Source organism: Ictidomys tridecemlineatus, chromosome 5, assembly GCF_052094955.1.
Source record: "Ictidomys tridecemlineatus isolate mIctTri1 chromosome 5, mIctTri1.hap1, whole genome shotgun sequence".
Lineage (NCBI taxonomy): Eukaryota > Metazoa > Chordata > Mammalia > Rodentia > Sciuridae > Ictidomys > Ictidomys tridecemlineatus.
The window spans coordinates 97,105,418-97,129,148 of NC_135481.1; the positions used below are offsets into that span (position 1 = coordinate 97,105,418).

The 23,731-nt window shown below is 48.5% G+C and overlaps 2 protein-coding genes across 4 annotated transcripts in view; one reads left to right on the forward strand and one right to left on the reverse strand.

The window, feature by feature from the left end:
- The first annotated feature begins 143 nt into the window (after positions 1-143).
- On the forward strand, positions 144-1,750 carry Isca2 (iron-sulfur cluster assembly 2). Its single transcript, XM_005321235.5, has 4 exons — positions 144-300; positions 457-559; positions 676-791; positions 1,205-1,750. Exons 1-4 carry the CDS (start codon positions 230-232, stop codon positions 1,377-1,379), a joined length of 465 nt encoding a protein of 154 aa, XP_005321292.1. The 5' UTR covers positions 144-229; the 3' UTR covers positions 1,380-1,750.
- Positions 1,751-6,199: 4,449 nt separating this feature from the next.
- Positions 6,200-23,731, reverse strand: part of Ltbp2 (latent transforming growth factor beta binding protein 2) — a 108,060-nt gene continuing 90,528 nt past the window's right edge. For 2 of the 3 annotated variants that reach the window (XM_021723775.3, XM_021723774.3), the window contains 18 exons: positions 19,833-19,952; positions 18,707-18,829; positions 18,344-18,469; positions 17,819-17,944; positions 16,791-16,913; positions 16,577-16,702; positions 16,001-16,123; positions 15,003-15,134; positions 14,607-14,732; positions 13,866-14,009; positions 12,915-13,109; positions 12,720-12,803; positions 11,747-11,875; positions 11,344-11,481; positions 11,095-11,262; positions 10,534-10,815; positions 9,340-9,489; positions 6,200-8,970 (listed from right to left, as the gene is read on the reverse strand). In XM_021723775.3, coding sequence (XP_021579450.2) covers positions 8,819-8,970; positions 9,340-9,489; positions 10,534-10,815; positions 11,095-11,262; positions 11,344-11,481; positions 11,747-11,875; positions 12,720-12,803; positions 12,915-13,109; positions 13,866-14,009; positions 14,607-14,732; positions 15,003-15,134; positions 16,001-16,123; positions 16,577-16,702; positions 16,791-16,913; positions 17,819-17,944; positions 18,344-18,469; positions 18,707-18,829; positions 19,833-19,952 — 2,567 coding nt within the window. In that variant the 3' untranslated portion in view covers positions 6,200-8,818. The remainder of the gene's footprint in view (positions 8,971-9,339; positions 9,490-10,533; positions 10,816-11,094; positions 11,263-11,343; positions 11,482-11,746; positions 11,876-12,719; positions 12,804-12,914; positions 13,110-13,865; positions 14,010-14,606; positions 14,733-15,002; positions 15,135-16,000; positions 16,124-16,576; positions 16,703-16,790; positions 16,914-17,818; positions 17,945-18,343; positions 18,470-18,706; positions 18,830-19,832; positions 19,953-23,731) is intronic. The other variant, XM_040274547.2, reaches the window with a different exon arrangement.

Consider the following 23,731-nt stretch of genomic DNA (forward strand, 5'->3'; position numbering starts at 1 on the left):
CGCTCCGCCCCGCCTGTCTCCTCAGGACTCCGCCCCGGTTCTACTGGTGCGGCCCCTCTTCCGCAATCAGGAGCATTTCTAGCCAATCAAACTTCTTCTACACGACCTAATAGGAACGATGGGGGCGGGTCTAATTGAGGCCACGCCCACCGACCGCCTTCCCTCCTCCTGAGCTCCAGGCGGAGGAGGGGAGAACGGCGCACCGAGGGGCGGAGTTTGTTGGGGGAAGATGGCGGCCGCCAGGGGCCTGTCCTTAACGGCCACGGCCCTGAGAGCGGTCATTCCCTGGCGGAGGGGCAGGTACCAAGACTGGAAGGGTGTCAGGTTTTGCGCCTCCAGAACAAATAAGAAACTAAAACCCCCGGGGGAGGTGAGGGTTTGGCATGAGATGGTCCAGGTGGGGGTCGCCTGGGACCCTTTCTGCTCCCGGGCTCATCCTCCTCCCTTGCACCACAGGCTCTCCGCATCCTGTCCGGGACTTCAGACGCGTTGGGAGGCATCGTCTTCCAGCCCCGAGGCTAGCGAAGGGCAGATCCACCTTACAGACAGCTGCGTCCGGGTAAGAAGGCCTGGCAGACGCGGGGCGGCGGTGCCCAGCCAAGCTCTGGGACTCTCCTTTACTACCCTTTTACCACTGCTGGCTTGACATTTTTGATTCCTCTTATTGCATTTCAGAGGCTTCTGGAAATCACCGAAGGGTCAGAATTCCTCAGGCTGGAGGTGGAGGGAGGTGGATGCTCGGGATTCCAGTACAAATTTTCACTGGATACAGTTGTCAACCCCGACGACAGGCAAGGAGGAGGGGGCGGGTCCTCAGAATATGTGGGAGGGGAAAAAGTGACCAGTTTAAGGTGCAATTTTATTCCAGATTTAAAGGGCTTGTTAAAGACGATTAACCACCGCCTTTCTGACACTGTGAGGATGCAGTAAGATTGGTCGGCTCGATTCAAAATAACTAAATTGTAGAAGGAAAATTGGCCTGCTTAGTCCATGGGGTAATGGGTAGAGAGTCAGGCTGGACTAGATTCCAGGCCCAAGTCCATAGGTATTTCCCAGTATTTATTTTTTTTGCTTCAAAGACAATCAGCACCTATTAAGAGGTAATAAGGGATCTCCCGCTTTAGAATATGCACTTCGGGCCCTAGAGGGTATCCTGTTTTTGGTGTTTGCGGTATTCATTAATGCCTTCCTCCTGTCTTTTCAGAGTATTCGAACAGGGTGGGGCAAGAGTTGTGGTTGATTCTGATAGCTTGGCCTTCGTAAAGGGGGCCCAGGTGGACTTCAGCCAAGAACTGATCCGAAGCTCATTTCAAGTGTTGAACAATCCTCAAGCAGAGCAAGGCTGCTCCTGTGGGTCATCCTTCTCTGTCAAACTTTGACTTGATGACTGGTGATCCAGAGATTGCCATCAGTTGTACCAATCTGAGGAACTGCGATTAGTAGAATTCTAGAAGTTTCCTTCTAATCATGTCCCTCTCTCAATTTTATTTTTCTTAATTCAGAAGTGTTGTGTTCTTCCACTATTATTTTCAGAATGTGAAGCTTTTACACTTGGCCTAAATTACTCCCCAGCTCCTATACAATGCTAAGGCCAAGCTTATAGATGTTGTTACCTCATATTTAATTACTGGTTGAAACCTAGTGTACTCTATAGAGCCTCCAATCCTCCAAAATTGGAGTTACTTCTCTAGCCTCCAGAATGTTTGAACATATATGTATAACAATGTATAAAAGCTTAAGTTTAAAGAAAGTCCTTAGAGTGTTTTGGATCAATTTTATAGATTGGGTAACTTGAACACTGATTACTAGGTCAGAACTGATGAGAAAGGCCTATGAATTGTTATCTTTTTCATTTCACCCTTTCACACCCCCACCCCACCCACCTTCTGGGGCTTGAAACAGGAGTGCTCTACTGCTGAGCTACATCTCCAGGCCTTTTTGTTTTTTATATACATTTTTTTTCTCACTGAGTTATGCAGGTTCACCTTGAACTTACAATTCTCCTTTCTTAGCCTCCTAAGAAGCAGAGATTACAGGTATGTGCCACAAATTAGCTTCACATTTCACCCTTTATGAATGTGCTACTGATATTTTCTTATTTTCTATGCAGCCCATTCACTACTTCCCATGTGATATTGTCATATTCACAGATCTGCTAGGATTAAAAAAAAAAAACAAGAGCCATCCCCCAGAAAACTTGGGAAAACTCTGATACCTGAATAACTTGAAAAATAGCCTCGATACTCTGTATTCATACAGATATTTCAAGATCTGTAACCATTTAGTAATTGAATCCTATTAGGATATGTTGCTTCATCTACCTTATGAATAAGAAAATGTCTTTCTTATTCATAGTTGAAAGTGTAACTCCATTATGTAGCTAATAGAGGTCTTCTTGTTTTTTCCCAGTACTGGGGATTGAATCCAGGGGCACTTAACCATTGAGCCACATGCCCAGTTTTTTTTTTTTTTTTTTTTTTTTTTAAATTTTAGATACAGGGTCTCTGTAAGTTGCTGAGGCTGGTTTTGAACTTACAAATTTCCTGCCTCAGCCTCCCAAGGTGCTGGGATTACAGGCATGCACCAGTAATAGAAATCTTTCTATTTTTTAAATATTTTAAAATTTGTTCTTGTAAGTTATACATGATAGTAGAGTATATTTTTGACATTATACACATATGAATTTAACTTCTCATTCTTCTGGTTGTACATGATATAGAATTACATTGGTTGTGTAATCATATGTGCACATAGGACAGTAATGTCTGATTCATTCTACTGTCTTTCCTATTCCCATTCCCCCTCCCTTCCCTTCATTTCTCTTTGTCTAATCTAGAGTACTTCTTTAATAGAGGTCTTTTTTAAGAGTGGGTTACCAATGAAATGCAAACTGCCTAGTTAAATTTGAATTTTAGATGAACAACAAATTTTTTATATCATTTAATCTTTGTAATATGTCTACTCTTTGTCTACAATGCATAACATTTATATGCTAAACATGGCAATCCTATTTTAGAGTGTCTAAATGAAAAGATTTTAAACCACAAATTCCAGTGTATTTTAAAGTATTTGTTTAGGTGTGCCTTTAAATGGGTTATGGAGGTTTAAATAATTCTATTATGATGCTAGGGGACCCAGAATAGTAAAGACAGAAAACTGAAAAAGAATTTGCACCACCATCATAACAAATAATTTTTTTTTTTTTTTTTTTGGCACCTGGAGGCACTTTACCACTGAGCTACATCCCCGGTCCTTTTTTTTTTTTTTATTTTAAGAGAGAGGGGGGAGAGAGAGAGAGAGAGAGAGAGAGAGAGAGAGAGAGAGAGAGAGAGAGAGAGAGAGAGAGAGAGAAAGAGAAAGAGAATTTTCAATATTTATTTTCTAGTTCTCGGCGGACACAACATTCTTGTTGGTATGTGGTGCTGAGGATCGAACCCGGGCCGCACGCATGCCAGGCCACGTTCCCAGCCCATCCCCGGTCCTTTTAATTTTTTATTTTGAGAAAGTCTTGTTAAGTTGCTAAGAGTCTTGATAAATTTCACTGTGGCCTCAAACTTGTGATCGTCTTGTATCAGCCTCCTGAATTGCTAGGATTACAGATGTGAATCACTGTATCCAGCCAACAGATAACTTTTTAATACTAATGTGGGGGAAACCACAATTAGGTTGATTCTGAGAGTTGTTAATTAAATCTATCTTTCACTTAAAGTTTGTTATAGCAGAAACTTGAATCTCTGGACTAGATAGGAATTAAGGTCATCTGCTATGAAAATTCATTATTAAAAATAGTGAAAATAAGGGCTAGGGTTGTGGCTCAGCAGTGGAGTGCTCGCCTTGGGTTTAATGTGAGGCCCTCGGTTTAATCCTCAGCACCACATAAAAATAAATAAATAAAATAAAGGTATTGTGTCCAACTACAACTAAAAAATAAATATTTAAAAAAATGAGGGGCTGGGGATGTGGCTCAAGCGGTAGCACACTCGCCTGACATGCGTGCGGCTCCGGATCGATCCTCAGCACCACATAGAAATAAAGATGTTGTGTCCGCCGAAAACTAAAAAAAAAAAATAAAATAAAAAAAATAAAAATAAAAAATGAAAATAGAGTTTAGAAACAAAGTATATGTGACTGAACTTTAGATACTTATGTGTGGGACAGTCTAGGACATAGAGGGGGGAAAACTGTCACGTGGTTAGAGGAAAGAAGGGGACTCTTGGAAACTTAGCAGATTTCTTAGTAGTCCATGGAAGGTGGCAGGAAGGAACATACCATGAAGTGTCTGTGTACACAAGTTACTAAGATGCTGAGAATGAAGAGTTAGTTGCTGCCAATATTTGGGCCTAATAACATTTTCAATTCAGATTACTTAAGTACTTTCATCATCCTTAAAAAGAGATTTTGCTACATTTAAAGTGAAAAAATGAACCTTTCTTTCAGAACATTTTTTTGGGGGGTACCAGGGATCGAACCCAGGGGCTCTTTACCAGAGCCACATTCCCATCCCTTCTTATTTTTTTGTTTGAGACAGGGTCTTGCTATGTGACTGGGGGTCTTACTGATTGCTGAGGGTGGTCTTGAACTTGTGATCCTCCTGCCTCAGCCTCCTGAGTTACTGGGATTACAGGTGTTCACCATTGAGCTGGCTGTGAGTTATTTACTGCTTTAGTGGTGTAAAAACTATTGAGCACAAGCATAACAGCTTTAGTTGCTGTACTCCATTAAATTGCAGTGGTCAACTGGGCAGAAACTAGGTCTTTTAGACAACAGAAGCCTATATGTGAGTGCCTACTATTAATTAAAGAAGTGGAATTTGGTGGTTAAAAAATGGTGGCTTCGGGAGAAATCACTTTACTTCACACTGACAATGCTTCATGGGGAAGCTGGAAGTGACCACAAGAAGTCTTTGTTGGAGTGGAGTGACTTAAGAACACAGGGCAAGGGAAAATGACATCAGCAAGGGGACACTGAGCCATTTGCTTGAACTAAATAGTATGCTAAACAAATTTAGGCTCCTCTACAGGCCCTTTTTGACCAATTGCCCTCTTCCTGGCAAGCCATAAGGGCTAACAAGATATTTTCACAAATTTTACTCACTGTATAAATTCATTTAGGAATACTTTATATTTTTCCTTTGTCAATGGAAAGATCTTTGGTTTTACCTGTTCTTCCAAGAGGAGGTTGTCAAGACCTTATTTGTTATGAAATTGGGTTTATTTAACTTTGTATCCAAGTGCCTGGGCATCATGGGCCATCTCCTGCCCCTCCCACACCCTCTTGTTTTTGAGTGCTGGGAACTAAACCCAGGGCTTCATGCATGCTAGGCAATACTCACCTTGTCTTTTCTTTAGCAAACACCATACTAATACAAGAACCAAAGAAGACAAAGGGAGACAAAGGCATGGTGTTTCATGTATGTAATCCCAGTGACATGGGAGGCTGAGATGGAGGATTGCAAGTTTTTAAGGTCAGCCTCAGCAACTTAGTGAGATCCTGTCTCAAAAAAGGCTAGGGGTATAATCCGGTGGTAGAGCACCCCTGGGTTAAATTTCTAGTACAAAAACAAAACAACAACAACAACAACCAAAAAAAAAAAAAAAAAAAACAGGGAACTCTTCAGTCTGCTTTATGTTTTGGTTCAAAACTTCAGGTCTCTTCATTGATTTTATTATGGAATCACATTCTTCAGTTATGTGATGATAGTGACTATATGTAAACCATATACTATATGTGTCCACCTACTTTCTTTTTATGGGAATGTTGACTGAATTCAAGGGATGCAGAGGAAAACTGTTCAGAAGTAAGAGATTGGGAAGAACTGTTAAAGTAAGTGTCCTGAAATACTTTCTTCTGAGAATTGCATCCTGTTCTATTGTTAGGAAGCATCAGCGTGGAGGACCAACATTTGGCAGGAGCAACCAGGTGTACCAAATAGTATAGCCCTCTCTAGAACTTGGCCTTTGGCAGGGCCTACCACCGTCCATTTGAACATTATGGTTTTGCATGTTTGTCTAAAAGACAGGAAGCTTCTTTTTACTTTTCTTGATGTTTGAGATTGATGTTTATAATTGTTTTCTTAAAATCCATGTTTTCTTTTCAACAGGGTTGCTTAAGGGAAGTTTGCTTTAAGGAATTTTGAAATAATCATCACCTGACTTTAATTGTAAACTACAGTCAGATAAATAATATAAAGGGAGAGACATTTAAGCAGTCTGTGGTCAGCAGCTTTATTTAAAAATATTTATTTTTGATAAGTAGTACATGTACAAATTCAAAAAGACACAAAAGGGGTATAGTGGAAAGTGTTCCATTATGGTATCTGTCCACCCTGTCGCCCTCCCCACAACCACCATTGTTTCTAAGAATTTATTCCAGAGATATAATCCCATAGATATAACATGAAATAACATGTGACCAAGGATATTCATTACAGCATTATTAGTAAAAGATGGGAAACAATGGAACTATCTTTTGATGAGTCAGTGATTAATTATAGTTTATCCATTCAATGGAATAGTATTCAGCTATAAAATAGAATCAGGTATTTATTTGCAAGCATAAAGTGGAAAAAAGCAAAGTGCCGAACAGCATACATAATATGCCATTTGAAATTTTAATAAGGAAATGTGAGTGTATGCATTCAATATGTTCTACTAGGACAAGAGAGAAAAAAGGTTGGAGGGCAGTGGGAACAGCATTTAGGAGCACAGTGCCAACAGAGTATATTTGAGGAATGGTAAAAAGTTCTCTGAATGATGGGGTGTAAGGTGGAGTGGCAAGGATGAAGTAACAGCTATCCACTTCTCTTGTCTCTGTAGATAAATAGGATGTTACATGCTAATAAATAACCTCCCTTTTTCCTGGGTACCTTTCTTATCAAGGCAATTTGTTTTGATTTTTAGGGTTCTGTAGAAATTGTTTCTAATCTTTTGCTATTACAAATAGTGCTGTAATAAATAACCTCTTACATAAGTCATTTCACATTTGGTGAGAATATATCTTGAAACTTAAACTCCTAGAAGTGGTATTACTGAATCAAAGAGTTAGTGCTATTATGTAATTTTGAAAGACACTGCCATATTGTCTTCTTCAGAGGTTGTACCAATTAATACTTCCAGATGCTTGCCAGCTAGGAGTCTTAACAACCTTTTGATCTTTGCCAATATTTGTAAAACAGTATTTCACTGCATTTTCAGTTTCTTTTATTACAAAGGAAAGACTGCTTTCACACGTTTAAGAACCATTTATTTTTGTTTTGTTTAAATCAACTGGAATAATGATCTAGAGCAGATCTAAGTTTTTCTGTCTCAATTTCCTCACCTGTAAATTGGGGATAAAAATAGTAGGTAGCATTGTTAGATGATTAAGTGAAATTTATGCATAGCACTCAACACAGTGCTTGCATGTGGCAAGCATTCAATAAATTATTGTGTGATAGCCGACAATCAGAGCAGCAGGTAGGACAGACAGATTAAATTAAGAAAGTAGCATTCATCTCCCTGTCTCCCATCACAGGCAGCCTTGTTCATTTAGATTGCCATTCATAGAGAAATGCAGTCAAGAGTTGTCCTTGGCTTGGAATAGTAAGAACCTTTCCCATTGAAACCTACTGATAGGGTTTTGCCAGAGCTGGCCATCAGGGATAGACAGTCTCAGATCTAATATTTTGATTTAACCAACATGATAAAGTTCCATGGTTGTGAACTCACAGCTAGCCCAGGCTGGAGTGAGTTTCTACCTGCAAACTTAGGGATTCTGGACATTCATTTTCTGAAGGAGAAGAGGCGAAGGGGCCTCTGAGTGGGGTGGGGCAAACATTTGGAAATCTGGTTTCGGCTGAACAAGACCACACTAGAAAATAAACCTTTTTATTGTTAGAAAATTTAACTGATTTTCACAAAAAGAGATTCCTGAAGAGATTTGTTTTCTGAAAGAAGCATATATATATATTTAATAACGGTCTTTGGAGGTGGATCTTCTGTCTTAGGGCAGTCCTTGCTGCTGGTGCACAGGAGCTATCACTGGGTGGATTTTGAATATTTATTTACTCCAGACTACTCTTTTCTTTAGACTTCCAGTGAAGCCTTGGCTCCCCCTTCTGTATTGACTCTCATATTTCCCATATTACTCTCCTGGAGACTTCTCGGGATCTTTGCCCCTCTTCATTTGTGTCTCCTACACTTGGCAAGCTAATGCCAGTCTTGCTTCTTTGAGATGAGGGCATCTTCTTCCCCTCCTTGGGGCCACAGAACTGGCTACAGGATGGAGTTGTGGCAAATTCAGGGCCTAGAGCAGGTGGCTAAGTGGCGGTGATAGCTTCAAGAGGGGGCACTAGAGTCATCCCTCAAACTCTCCCAAACCCTTTCTAGTCCCACAGATTCTGAAGGACCATTCAGGGCAGATGTGGCCTCTGTCTCAGTTGTAGAATCATCAGTTGATATGTGGATCATGGCTGGAAAGGGGTGTCTGTAGTGTGAGGCCATGAGACCTTGCATGTTTGCACAGCCTGGGGTTGGGAGGTGAATGACAGCTGTCCTTTGGCAAGTATCCCATAGCAACGCCAAGATAGGTGGTGTGCTGGGCCTCAGGCCAGTGGCTGAAGCATTAAAGTGGTGGTGTTTGAGCCAAGCAAGGGCATGGAGGCAGTGGTGGAAGCTCACAGCCAAAGCCTAAGCTGGGAGAGATGAAAGCAGGCAAGGCTGTCAGACCCGGGCAGAGGACCCCAGCCTGATATCATGGTGTTGTCCCAGCTAGGAAAGCATCCTCAAGGCCTCTGCCTGTGGCAGCAGGCCATTTCCAGGTAGCTGCCCACACTGACCCTTCACTGCAACTCCTTAGCAGCACAGTGTGGGGGGTCTGCCTCCGCCACATATCCTGGGGAACAGTGGCAACGGTAGGAACCCTCTGTGTTCTCACAGTGACCGTGGGCACAGAGCGCAGCAGGCCCATTCAAGTCATCACACTCATTCACATCTAAAAGAAAGGGAAAGGAGAAAGCTGAAGGGTGCCCTTCTGTCCTCTGGTCACTAAGCCCTGGCTCCCGTTTTGCAATGGAATCCTGGTGTGACAGGCCAAGTCTCCCAAAACCAAACAACTCAAGGACAAAAAACAAGGGGCAGTGACCTCACAGTGTGCCCAAGACCTTGCCCTCTGCCTTTCTTCTGTCTACCAATCCCCGGGGAAGAGCTTCATAAGTCCACCATGAACCTTCCTCTGGCTTTCTCACCCTGGCTTGAAGCCCTACACCCCACTAGGGGGCAGCAGTGGTTTTCCCAGCCATCCCAAGGGCAGTCCTATGTTTCTTGGGGCAGTCTCACTTCTCCATCAGGACCCCAAACTTACCCACACAGGCCATATGGGCTGCATCCAGCTGGAAGCCCTCAAAGCAATCGCAGGTGTAGCCTTCCTGCACACGCACACAGCGCCCATTCTCGCAGCCATTCAGGATTCCACACTCTTCTGCCTGAAGCCCTTCGAAGGCGGCTGGGGGCTCTAGCAAGGAGTGAGAGAGAAGCTGAGGCCTGTGCCTAGACTAATCTCAGTCCTGCGACCTTCACCTTCCAGAACAAAGGCTGTCCCTGGTGATCCCAGGAGTGGGCTAGGCTGGGAGGTCATAAAATTCCCATAGAAAGGTGCTAAATCAAAAGGTCACACTCTGATGTCATTTTAGGTGGGAGACAAGTGAGGGCTCCAAGAAGGCTGAGACTCCCTGCTTTCACAAATGGGCTCCTGAACACTGAGCTACATCTCTACCCCTTAAAAAATTATTTTGAGAGAGGGTCTTGTTAAGTTGCTGAGGCTGGCTTTGAACTTGTGATCCTCCTACCTTAGTCTTGGAGTTTCTGGGATTGTAGGTGTGTAGTTTTTGGGTTGGGGGGGTGCTATTTTTTTAAATTTTACATCTTTTTTTTTCCAAGTGAGAGAGTGGCAGCAGGCCTCAGTCAACACAACCCTAATCTGCCTTACCCCTTTCTCTAAGTACCTCCCACCCTCTGAACAAAACCCCATCCTGCCCGACTGGTGCTAATCAGTCTGATGTGATGGCAGTGCCTGTGGTATGTACTGTGTCCAGGTGCCCAGGCCTGAATTCATTATGAGGATCCAAGGCCTGAGTTCTGGGGCAGTCAATTCACCAACTGGGGGGTGACCACTGTGGACCTTTAAAGTCATTAGAAATCCTTAATTCTCGTTTCAGGTCACAAATTTGAATGTCAGGCTTCCTCAGAGCAGCTGTTCTGTATCCCGTAAGTGGTGTGGAGGGAGAACAGACCTGAGCAAAACTGCTTTCTCTCCACTTCTACAGGGAAGCTTTTGAGGTTGGGACAATGTCCTGTCCCTATGTCCCTGTGTCCCTGTGCTAGTTCACTGGGAATTGGTAGGGTCTGACCCAGGCATTAGGAGTCTTGAGTGACCTGTGGCTTGGCACATCTTTCACCTTCTGTAGCCTCACCCCACGGGCAATATGATGGGCAGGTGGAGGAGAAGAAAGGGAAACAGTCTCAGTGTCTGCTCTTCCCTATGTTTGCAACAACATACCTGGATGGCTGGCCATGTAGAGGGGCTGGAGTTGAGATGGCTGCAGAGGAGACTCAAAGACTGGTGTGAGGTCTCCCAAGTGACTGACGATGTTGGGGAATGGGGGTTCAGGCACAGTGTCTTCAGGGCCCAGGTAGTTGTAGAAGGGGGCCCCGTCTGAACCATAGAGGCCGTAATTCAGGTCATCTGGACCTGGGCCATACTCATAGCCGGGCCGGAAGTGGATTCCAGCTTCCCGCTCTGCCTCGATCCGGGCCACGTTGCACAGCTGAGCATAGACCTCTTTCAGGAAGGATGGAGGAAAGAAGCTGGGCTTCAACTCCCACTAGCTAAAGCCTGGGGGCTAGTTCAACTGACTCATTCCCCCAGGACACAGGGAACACATGGGAACTAATGACTCCTGGGAGTTCCTAGCAGTGCTCCCCACCCACCACCACCACTTTATTTTCAAGTAACTGAGATGTAAGACATGGCCACTGGTCTGATCGCCTACTCCTGCCTTCCAAGGTGAGAGTGTCTCCTTTCCCAGGGTGGGCCCAGCCCTGCAGGTGTCCCCCTCACCAGAGCTCCTAGGGGGGCACAGAGCACACTGCTGGCTCCAGGCCTCGCCATCCTGGCAGCAGCATTCTGTGTAGGTTGTGCGGTGTCCACGCAGGGGTTGGCTGCACACGTCATTGGTGACTTTTTTCCAGCAGATGTCCATGTGGATGTCATGGTCAGGGAGGTCCTCTGGTGGCACAAGGCCCAGGGGCACATGAGCTTCTCAGCCTAGGCCTGTGCCCCCTGCTGCCCATACCTAAGGTCACTTACCTGTGCTGCTGGTGCTGTTCACACAGCGCTGCCCACTGAGGTCCAGGGTGAGCGGGGGACTACAGAAGCAGTGGAAGGAGCCTTCCGTGTTCACACATTCGCCATTCTCACAGGCCATGTCCTGGCACTCATTGTGATCTGTGGTGGCAGGAGTGTGGCAGGGCCAAGGTGGCCTGTCCATGGACTACATTCATGGACGGGGGTTCACCTGTGGCTGATCCTGAAGATCTCCCCAGTCCAGCCCAACCTGGGAGACCCCTCCTGAGGGACAATTGCTGATGGTTCTGAGCTCTCCTCACCTCAGACCTGCAAGCAACGGGCATCCTGCCCAGGAAGGGGGCTCCCAGCAAGAGAGGGACTAGCCAGCAGGGGCTGGGGTGGGAGGGGCCATGTGTATCCTCACCCTCACACATCCTGCGGGAGATGTTGTAGTGGTAGCCGGGATTGCACAGGCAGATGTAGCCAGGTACCGTGTTGAGGCACCGGCCATTCCGGCAGAGAGCAGGCCCAAACATTCCACACTCGTCGGCATCTGTGGGAGGGTAGAACTGAGGTGAGAGGACAAGGGGAGGCAGGATGAGGTGATACTTAAGACCAGGGGCTCCAAAGCTAGACTGTCTGGGTTTGAATCCTGGCCCTGCCACTTCTGAGTTGGGTGACTTTGGGCAGGTTTCTTTGGTTCTCCTTAGTTTCCTATCTGAAAAACTGTGGGTAATATCACTTCACCTCTTATACTTGTCATGAGGATGAGAAGGTGTTTAAAATAGTACCGGCACATAGCAAGCACTCAAGAAAAGCTACTTCTGGGGCTGTGGTCCTCAGCATGTAGTGGAACTCCTACCTAGCATATATGGATTTGATTCCCCCGGATAACACACACACACACACACATACACACACACACAGAGGGTATTTCTGTTTCTATTATTTCCTCCTTAGAACTAGCTTCAGGACTAAGGCTCAATACCTGAAACCCCCCTTTGGGAGTATGGGCTCTGCTAAGTTTCTGGCTTTGTAAATGGGGCCAGGGACATAGGTTACTATGTCTGGCCTCTGTGCAGCAGTACCCCGCCTCTGTCCCTGTGTTCACATACAGGCGGGTGAGTGTTGACCAAGGCACCATAGTCTGTTTCCAGAGGGTGCAGACTTGAGGGAGCAGGGAACCTGAGGTGAGGGTCATGTGGACACTCCAGGAGGAGCTTGGGTTAGAGCTTCCAGCTAAAACTCTGTAGGGAGTCAGCCCTGGGACGGAAAAGATGGAAGTAATCAGGGAAGCCAGGGCTGATGCAGGACTTCCCTAGGGACCTCCTAGAGGACCAAACTAGGGCCTACTCTGGCAAATGGAGTTTGGGGAGGCGTGTGTGAAGGGAGGTCACCTGTGTACATGGTCTGTCCAAACGTCCAGGCTCCTTCCACAGGGATGTAGCCTTTACCACTGGGGCAGAGCTCGCTGAATTCAACTGTAGGGAGGCAGCTAGGCTCAGAGAGGGAAGGGATGCCTCCTTTCCCCTCCCCACTTTGTCACACTGCAGAGCTGACGCTAAGAAGATTTGGGACCCTTGAGGCTTTACCTGAGTCCTCAGATGGGCAGAGGTCACAGGCATCCCCCCATCTGGTTCCCTCAGTGCAGCAGCACTCAGCCTGCGTGGAGTTCCCACCAAGGAGGAGGCTGGAGCACGGCAGATGGTCCTTCTGCCCAGAGTAGCATTCCATGCGAATGGGGCCTGGGGCATGGTCTCCTGTCGGGGCCTCAGGGATGCTCTGAGCTGTGTGTGTTAGAGGCCCCTTATTATTGTCAGTTCATTACCCTCTGAGTCGCCCAGCCCTTGAATGTATCTTTTAAATTCAACATTTCTATAGAATTACAAGAGTACAAAATGCTGTTACTATGTTGTCTCACTTGGCCCATGGACATCCCAGGAGTGGGTACTGTACCTTTCCTTTCTATGCTGGTGTACCTGTCTGTCCTCTGATTCATTCTGCCTCACAGGTACCCGCCCTTCCCACCCTTCCTTGTTCCTTGCAAGGTCACCAGCTGACTCGGCCCAGCCTTGGTTGGTTGAGAGGCTGAGCCTGCAGCTCTGGCGCAGAGTGGGAAGCACGGGAAGCAGGAGAGGAGAGTCCAGCTTAGCTCACTTCCAAATTTCCCCTCATCCCGAAGATTCATTCAGAGACTGGATGGATTTAGGGTCACTCCAAGGCTCAATCTGAGGTCCTGGGGCCACACGAAGTCAGCCTCAGATCTTGAGCCTCCTCTAGGTCATCCCAGCCCAGCAGCCCAGATGCTGCAGAGGCTGGAGCAGAGCCCCACTTGTCTTAGCTCCTGCGGCCTCTCGCTCCCCTCCCCGATCTGTGCCTCATTCCCACCCTGCACCTCCATTACTGCACAGTCGCAACCCGGCTCCCTCTCAGGAACTAAAGGCGATGCCTTTTGTAAGGCAGAGAATCATCATGGTAAATGACAAAGGGGAGGCAGGGTGGGGGATGGGGGAGTGGTCCTGTGGGAAGCTCACAGGTCTCACCTCCAGCCACCCGAGGGCGGCAGTGACCCTCTCGGGCATCATACTCTTCAAGGTCGTTGGGGCAGAGGCACAGGAAGGAGCCTTCGACATTCTCACAGAGGGCGGCCCCACACACCGCCAGCATGAGCTCACACTCGTTCACATCTGCCAGGTGTGAGGACAGGCTCTTGGGCAGAGAAGAGGCAGCCTGTGTGCCCTGTCCCTGACTCCAGCCCAGCCAGGCAGGTCCTCATCCACTGAAAAGAACCATGTTAGGCCTTGGCAGAAGCAAAGTGGGCATGAATTAGCAGGAATGAGGGACAGATGGACAGGCATAGGAAGGAAGAGAGGAGTGGCAGAAAAGGGTCACAAAAGGGCCAAAGAGTAAGGTCCGCCCACTGTGTACTTTCTCCAAACATGGGGCTTCTCAAGCCCCCGAGGTCTCCAGGGAAGGGGGAGCCAGAGGGGTGGGGGTGGGCACCTTCCTTCATGAACTTGCTTCCTCTGCTGGCAGGATTGGCCATGCTTCCCCTACCAGCCTAGCCAAGGTGCCAGCTGGAGAGGTGACTTGAAATCTTTCTCTCCTCCTTGAAGCTCCCTTGCCCACCCTTTGGGAACCTATCATGGAGCCATGAACCCACAAATGATTCAGGAAGAGGCGCTAGGGCTTCCTTTAAGGATAGTCACAACCCCTGGAGGTTAAGAAGAACCCAGTGGCCCTCCTGGCCCAGACCCTGGGTGACTGACCCACAGGCTTCTCACCAACACAGTCCCAGCCTGAGGGCGAGGTCTCAAAGCCCTGGTCACAGAGGCAGCGGAAAGAGCCATCCGTGTTGTCACAGAAGCCGTGGCTCCCACACATGGTGTCATTGGCACACTCGTCTATGTCTGTGGGACAGTGGGGGCCGGGTAGAGGGAGTGTGTGTGAGCACTTATCTGGTCCATTAACACCAAGATCTGTGAAAGGACCTCTGAACATGGGACAAGAAAACTAACAGTAACATTCCTTTTCAATTTTGGGGTAAGCTGGGCTGTATGGAAAATATACAAACTTCAAACAGCTGTACAAACAGTGTCCTCAGGAGAAAATCATTTCTAGCTCCATACAGGGAAAAACAGATGTCCTCAGCCCTCCCGCTCCACCCCACTCCTACTCACCGATGCAGTCTCCAGTCGGGGCCATGTAGAAGCCAGGCTGGCAGCCCAGGATGCAGCGGTAGGAGCCAGGACTGTTCTCACACTTCCAGGCCCCACACACCGGTTCTCTGTTATCCTCACACTCATCGATGTCTGTCCCCAGAGGCATGAGAGGAGACAGATGTGGCCAGGTCACTGTTCTGACCCCAGTAACCTTAATTCACTGGCATTGCAACAAGGTCATGTCCCATAATTTCTGAGGTCTTTCATCTGATCCAATTTACTATGCTCACCTCAACCCTGGAACAGTAAGTTCAGGGAAACTTCTCCCAACCCAGCAGGGCTAAATGGAAGAGTACTGTCTGCTATTTAGGAAGCACTGAGCTGGGCGCTGTGGGACACGACTGTAATCCCAGTGGCTTGGGAGGCTAAGGCAGGAGGATTGTGAGTTCAAAGCCTGCCTCAGCAAAGCAAGGCTCTGGGCAACTCAATGAGACCCTGTCTCTAAATAAAATATAAAAAAGGGCTGGGGATGAATTCAGTGGTTCAGTGCCCTCTGGATTCAATCCCTGGTATATTAAAAAAAAAAAAGGAAGCACTGAGATCTTAGCCTTCAGTGATACTTCCGTTCCTCCATGCTCTACCAGCAGAGCATGCAACCCTTCCTGAGTGGATAACAGGGAGCTGTCTTTGTATCTGTCTCTTGATTGTCTGTAATTGTTTGTCTTAGCAAAGAACATTGAACTTGGCAGGTGTTTAATGTTGACTAAATCAGTTTGGCCTTTAAAACTAGATTGTGTGTTGTGCCAGCACAAAAATTGTGATTGTCTTCATTTTATCAGCCTTGAACAATCCTGGGGCCAGCAGAGGCTTAAATGCATTATCTATCATATGATCAATCTGTGCAAAGCACTCTGCTTCCCTGGAGCAGTTTCTTATTCCAGGGAGCTGAGGACCAGATGGGGGTGGAGGTGCACAGACATGGGGTAGAGCCCTGTCCACTCCTCTGGAGTCCTTACCCACACACTCCCCATTCTCTGGGGAGGGCCGGAAGCCAATTTCACACAGACAGTCGAAGGAGCCCTCCGTGTTGACACAGTGTCCCCCCAAACACTGGTCTGCAGCTGCACACTCATCCACATCTAGAAAACAGACATGTATGACCAGAACCAGCCAATGATCTCTTCCCTGTTATCACCTGGTTCAGCTTCCTCTGGGCTCCAAGTAGCCCATAAGATGGCTACAGAGTGGCTTGGGGTAGGAAAGGGCTAGAAAATCCTAAGGAGAGTCCAGAGCTGGATATTAGAGACCATGCTATGGGGAGGAGTGCTGGGGCCAGGCCTCTGTCAAGGGGTAAAGGGTGACTGGAGAGAGGGTGCCTGCTACAGACATCACAGAGAGGCTCTGCAGAGAGACTCTTGAGTCCCTCCCTGCCCACCTGGCTCCCCACATCACTCCTGCCCTTCCATCTTCTCATGCATGCAGGCAGCCATGAGCATTTTATTTTATTTCAGTACCGGTATGAAGAAGGATGAAGCCCCTGCATAGACTCTAGTACTCCTTGTCCCTGCCCCCAGACACAGCTGGCTTCTCACCCTGGCAGCTGGTGCCTCCATCTGCATTGGCAAAGCCAGGCGCGCAGAGACAGAAGAAGGACCCATGGCTGTTGAGGCACTCGCCATTTGGCGCACAGTGTGCCTCCCCTGCACACTCATCCACATCTGCAGGGGAAAAGATGGCAGCAAGGTGTCCCCACCTCCCCATACACTCACTGTCTCAACCCTCAGTGGGGACAGTCAGGCCACTCACCCTCACACACAGTGCCATTGGCCAACTGGAAGCCTGGGGGACAGAGGCACTGATAGGAGCCAGGTGTGTTCTTGCACTCGCCTCCCAGGCAGCTGTTCTGGGTGTCTTCACACTCATCCACATCTGCAGGGCCACACAAGGTTGTGAGGCAGCTGACGGTGACACCTCCCAAGGCCAGCTTTGAGGGGGAGGTTTCCAGAGGACCTGTCACCTGCCTGTGGAGACTGAACCTTTGGGACCATCCTCCCAGCATAGAGCAGCTGGGAGAAGCTGGTGAGGGAGTAGCATCCCTTCCCCCCCACACTCCACAATCTCTGGGAAGGGCTGGAAAACCATCTCGCACAGACAGCTGAAGGAGCCCTTGGTGTTGACACAGTGCACCCCCTCCTACTGGTCTGTGGCAGATGTTCATCAACATCTAGAACAGAATAGGAGCGGGATGACTACTGCTCCTTCCGCTTGGCCCTGCTCTGCCAGGTTAATTCACAGCCCACAGTGCCCAGCAGTCCTAGCCCAGTGAAGCCAAAGCCTTATGCCCCTGTCACTACTAAGAGGCCTCTGATTTCAATGAGAAGCAATGGGAAAACAAATGGGAAATGAACCAAGAAAACAGACACAGTGAACCTGAGAAGGTACCAGAAATTTGATTCTTCAAGTTGGCTTACAGATTGCCTGGTACAGGTCAATGGTCTCCCAGCAGCCACCCTTATGAGGCACACTTAGGGAGTTTGTCAGGGCACAGATTCCAAGGGCCCCTTGAGTCCACAGGGTAAATTAGGACAAGGTCCAGGGAGCTGCACAGTGAACCATGCCTTTCAGTGATGCTCAAGTAGACTGAAGCCTGTGAACCAACGGCTTATTGTCTCATAAGACCCAGGTCTGTGGTCACCTCTCTGACTTCCATTCTGGGAGGGGAGAGAATGTGAGTCTCCAGCCATCCCACCCTTCTAGGGAGGCCCCAGTTCCTTCTTGCTTGCAGAGGAGCAGGTTAGTATCCTAACTGTGCTCCCACACGATGGGGCTCTTACCTTCACAGGTGCGGCCCAGGGGGCTGGGCCGGTACCCCTCGTGGCAGTTCTTGCAGGAGAAGGAGCCCACAGTGTTGGTGCAGACTCCTGTGGGGCAGACTCCGGGAAAGGTGCACTCATCCAGGTCTGGGCAGACAGACAGCCATAGCCAGTGATCCAGGAGGGCTTCCCCCAGCCAGTGACAGTGAGGCCCTCAACACTCTCTAGCCCCTCTCCAAGCTTGGAGGACATTTGGGGCCTCTGGGGAAGGGCAGGCCCTGGCTGGGGGCATTCTATGTCAATCCCCACGACTCTTCTCTAGATTGCTCCATTGGTAGCTCCCACCTCAGCTTCCTCTGGTCTCTGTGACCTCCTATTCCTCCTGTCCTCACCTTTGAACATGGGGATTATGATAATAGAAGCTCTCTTTGGGGCCAAGTCCCTTCATAGGGCCCTCTAGCCTAAGCTGGATTCTCCCTTGCCCCAAGACTGGCCAGATAATAGAGTCTCCTTCTGTCCCTTTGGCCACCACCTCCCCAGGGCTACCTTCACAAGCAGTGCCATCTTCATTCACCCAGTAACCACTCTTGCAGGGTGAGCAGGTAAAGGAGCCCTCGGTGTTGAGGCAGAGGCCTGTAGGGCACGAGGCCCGGGTGGCACACTCGTCCACATCTGAAACAGGCCATTGAGTTCTGTGTGGGATTCTGCAGGGCAGACATGCCAGGATAGCCAGACGGACAGGTGGGCAGGGATTGGGGCAAGCACAGGTCTTGGCAGGGTGCAAACACACTTGGCAGGTGTGAGGTCAGCGTGGTTAGGGATACGTGATTGGGTGGATATGGGGGCACACACAGAGAGAGCCACAGGCTGATTTGCCTGTGGAGGTGGGGTGCTTCAGTATCTTTGTACCTTGGCAGCCCTTCCCATCTGAGATGACCTTGTAGCCATGATCACAAGAGCATCTAAAGGAGCCTTCCAGGTTGATACACCTTCCATGGGTGCAGACCCCGGGACTCAGACACTCATTCACATCTGTGGGTGAGAAGATGTCACACGGCTCCTCCCCTTCATGCAGCTGCTCTTGGCAGGCATGGAGCATTTCAATTGGAATAGGCCTCCAGAGGGACTATGCTGGCTTCGGTAAGCTACACTGGGAAGGCTATGAAGCCAGGCTCCTTAGCACACCTGGGCAGGGCAGGGTCGCCTCCCCAGGAGCTCTCCTCAACCCCATCTGGTAACACAGAGTACTCTGCATATGTCCTAGAAAAAAGGACCAGGTGCCCCAGCCTTGGGCTGGTTTAGCCCATCTCAGGACACTTAGAATGAGGTGTCCAAGATTTACCTCACTGTGGGTCTGACCCTCTCCTACCTGCCATCAAACAACCCACGTTCCCAGCCTGACCACCAGCTTTAATAGGTGGGCGGGCAGTGTGGAGAGAGGCCAGACCATGCCTGGGTGGCTGTGGCAGTCTCAAGGGCCTGGGAAATGTCTGCCCTCTCCAGAGCCTCAAAGCATCTATTCAAAACAAAGTTCCTCCTGGCATTCCGAACCCCAGGCCCTTCTTGCGGGGGCTGAAGGGAAGGAGCGCTCCCCCGACTGCTACCAAGCAGCCTCTGGAGGGAGGAGGACACCACGTTTGCTGAATGGCACTGTTTAGATAGTGCAGTCATGCAGGAGAGCAGAAGGGCCTGGCTGTCGGCTTTCCCCCATCCACTCAGTCTCATCCTAAGACCCTCAGGCTCCTCACCCCACCCCACAGGAGTCATCCACAGAAGCTTCTGGGACATGGGGCTGTAGCTTCAGAACGGATGTGGCCAGGGAACAGAAGAGGCCTCCACCCTTGCTGATTCAGAGGGCAGAGCACCATAACTGAAGCCCACTCATGTCAGGCTCTGTGTCCTCTGGGACACTGGGTCATGGAGGACAATTGCCTCCCAGCCACTTCCCTCTGCCCACCTTTCTCTCCCTGTGTGTGGGCTCAACCAGTAGTCCCAAGGCCGGTCAGCCTTCTCTGCCTTGGCAAGCAGCCCTCACCTACGCAGTTCCCACTCTGTCCCCTGTAGCCTTCCTCACAGGCCAGGCAAGCGTAGGAGCCAGGGGAGTTGATGCATCTCCCATCAGAGCAGGTGCCAGGGTGACGGCATTCGTCGATATCTGTAAAACAACGGTCCCTCCCTTAGTTATCCCTGGGAACCAAACCACACAGGTCATGCGCGGCTCTGGGACACAGAAAATCCTTGACTTTGCCCTTGGTTGGGGAGTTTTTGCCTAGATGAAAACAAGGAAAAAATGAGAGATGCCCTCATGTTCCCAATTCTGCCTCCCACCCACTGTCCACACACACAAAAAAAGAGGGTTGGAAGAACTTAAAAATAAGACAGGGAGACTCCCTGGGTGGGTACAGTAGGATGTGGTTGCCATTAGCTTGGGAGGTCAGAGGGCTCTATTTGTGAGCTGAACTCTTGGGGATGAGCCTTCATATCTTCCTGGGTGAAGGCCTTCTCTTTACAAAGAGGACATGACTGGGACTAGATGTGCTTGGCACAGTCACCAGTTGGACTGTTGCCACAGGTCCCAGACTAGATCACCAGAGGGGCAGTGGAATCAAAATGAACTTTCCTGCCCCAGGAAATGAGGATCAAGGATGAAACTCCCATCTTGGATTTGGCCAGACCAGCCTTGAGGCCAAGTTCAGACTGAAGAGGCGAAGCCGGCAAATCTTCCCTGCCAGGGAGGTGTCAGCCCTTTCTTCCAGCCAAAAGCCATAGGGATCCCACTCTGCCGAGATCCAGGGACATTAGATAGAAAGGATGACCTGGGCACCAACCAGATAGATATGTAGGGGAAGAGGGGACCCAGGGAGGGAGAGTGATAGGAAGGAAGAGGTGGGAGCTCTTTCCCCAAGAAGCTAAGCGCAGGCTTTTCCCCCAGTGACCTGGCATCCCCTGGGGAGTCTATCGTCAAGTTACCTAGGGGACCTAAAATGAGGTGGGGAAATCAGACCACAGTGGCTGAACTCAAGGTTGAAACTGCAGAAGGACATTCTGCTTCTCTGGCACAAATGTTGCATGTAGCTCCTGGTCACCAGTGGTGACAGATGATTGGCCAAGCTCCAAAGGAAACAGGAGAATTTATTCTTCCTATGTGGGTAACTGCTATTCTCTTGGAGGAAGTCCACCAGCTTTTTCAGATTCAGAGCCCCTACCTAGAAGAAAGACCTACTCAGCACCACAGAGAAAATGCAAGGGCCAGGTCAAGGGGCAGAGCACAGACTTTCTGCTTAGGGACTAATGCCAGCAGCTAGTGTTGCAGAGGAGGAGAGACCCAAAGATGGAGAGTGAAAATGAGTCCCCCCTGAGGTTTTTTGGCCTGCAAAATTCAGGACACATTCAAGCCCTCTGTGATCTGAGACCATTTCAAGCCCAGGGCAGGTGGTTATTCAGGTGAACATCAGCAGGGAGATGCTCACAATTCCTAAGTGATCTCAGGAGACACTAAGTTAATACCCATCTTAGTAAAGGCAACCATGAGCCCCTAGTTGGGTTATGGTAACAGTGGGTTCAGATATTCTAAGGCTCTCTGTAAAGACAAGGTGGAAAGAATGAGACAGAGATGGAGAGAAGAAGGACCCAGGACTGATGACATTGGCCACCCAGGAGAGAGCATCTACCTTCATGACCTGCTGGTCCTGGCTGAGGCTGCCGAAGGAGGAGGAGGCACAAAGTTATTGGGAAGCAATCCCTGCTTCAAGAATGCAAGACTTCAGGAATGAAGAGAAAGAATTTGAGGCTAGGATCCTTCTAGTAAAAAATGAGAAAAAATGAAGTTTTTGGATCTCTCTCATAGGAACCAGGCAATGTAGGAAGATTAGGTTTGCCATAAGATCTCTCCTGCCCCTAATGTGCCAGGCAGCAACTGATGCTGGGCTCCTGCACAGAAGACACATGGTACCCACTGAAGCTCTTCATCAAATATTCCAGCTCTTCATTTTCTGGGCCATAGTAGGTTTGTGCCTCCTGGTCCCTGGGGCCATGAGACTAGTTTTGGCCAATAAGCTGTGAGTGGGTATGACATATGTCATTTATGGACCAAAGCATTTAGTTGTATGCCATGCTCTAGCATGCTCTTTTTTTCCATGGAGACTGTTCACATACCAGGGACTGGATATTCCTTTAGCCATGGGGCAGTTCTCAGCTGACCCGTGATGGACACATGGCAATGATGAGCTTGGCTGTGTTCTGTGTCACTAACATGGTAATGCAGCATTATCTAGTTTGTCCCAGCATGCCACTGCTGGCTTCCTTCCTTACCCAGAGCCCCAGGTGGCAAGGGTCATAAGTGAGAGTTCTGTCAGCAAGAGGGAAAGAGAGGGCAGAAGATCCAGGGAGCCCCTCAGTCTCCACTTGAGCCACAGAAGGGCTCTCCAGCACAGAGTAGGTATGACTGAGCCATTAGCCAAGCCAAGCCAAAGGAACCTGATGAAGATTCTGGACAGAGTAGATATCTTAATATCCAGATATCCTAAGGCTGTTCCACCAATCTGTCAGTCCCTGAACCGAAGCCACTCATGGGTGGAGATTTTTCTGTCCAGATTTTTCTGTCTTAGATTTTTAATCTAAGATTGCAGCATGTTTTGGTAGCTATCTATTTATTGCTGTATTCCCAGCCCATGGCTGGCCTGCAGTGAGTGCTCAACAAATGTTTGCCATCTAAAGAATGGGACAATGTGCCTGAAAAGTTTGCCCATTATCCTCTGGGCAAAAGGCTATTGAGGAGATTCTCAGGGACCCATGGAAATGGTCATGCCAGAGACCAGCTTGCCAGTCTGCTGCCTATGAACTGGGAGGACCCCTGAGCTTCTCTTCCAGAAGTCAGTCTTTGCATGAAGAGATACAGAAGCACCAGCTCTGTTCCTTGTGCAAGCACGGGGTAGAGAGTGGGAGGATGCTTAGGCAGGGCCCACAAGCTCAGGGGACCTTGGATATGGGTGGGGAATAGCAAAGGCCCTGGCAGTCTGCAAGAGAATCTGTTCCCTGTCCGTGGGAACCCAGAGTTCTGGTACGATGGAAATGCCATTGAGACTACTGCATGGGCCACTGTCCAGACCACTCAGCCTTTCACCAGAGACTTTGGGTTTCAGTGGAGAAAGTGGTTTCTTCGTTGGAGAAAGAAGAAAGAGGGAGAGGAAATTGACTGGGCTCCCGGGGTGATGGGCCGGGTCTGTGGTTACTAGTGGAAACCTGGAGAAGTGTGCAGACTACATCATTCTTTCTTTCAACAGTCTTGGAGCATCTACTCGGGCCAGGAACTCAGCCTGACCTTCCGCATGAGGTGTGTGTCTAGAATCTTTCCTCTGGATGGGAAGGAGGCTGTCCAGGGGAGGGTATTGGTGGTGGTAGTGAATCTGAACATGAAAAGGTACAGGGCTCTCAGGTAGCAATGTTTTCCCTATTTACTGAGGGTCTGTAAGTGCCAGAGATGGCACTGAGCACCTGGTAAATATTAGCTTATCTGGTCCTCACTAGAGCCTCTGCGATGTGCATGACGGTTTCCATTTCCAGACATGAGTCAAGAGCCAAACCCAGGCCTGTCTGCACCAGAGCCTGTGCCCTTAAGACAGACTGGTTAGTATAAATCTGATATTTTTAATACTCTGGTATTTTCTTGGTTCATTTTCTTTAATTTTTCTTTTCTTTTTAATAAGCCCAAATATCAAATTCATGATATTGTTGTGATGCTTAAATAAAGTTATCGACCAAGCACTCGGTAAGTCACCCTGCATATAGCAGGCATCCATCCAGTGGTGGGTACCTTCACTGTCCATTTGCCTGGAAAATGCTCCATTGTCCTGTTTCCTTGGGTAGAATGAGGTCAAGGGGAGTGAGTTCCAGCTTTGATCATGCATAAGCCTGAGTTTTAGAGGAGGAGCTCAA

Coding starts and splice junctions, on each gene's coding strand:
- Isca2 (XM_005321235.5), top strand. CDS start 230: ATGGCGGCCGCCAGGGGCCTGTCCTTAACGGCCACGGCCCTGAGAGCG. Junction 560..675: donor TTACAGACAGCTGCGTCCGG/GTAAGAAGGCCT, acceptor ATTGCATTTCAG/AGGCTTCTGGAAATCACCGA. Junction 792..1,204: donor GTTGTCAACCCCGACGACAG/GCAAGGAGGAGG, acceptor CTGTCTTTTCAG/AGTATTCGAACAGGGTGGGG.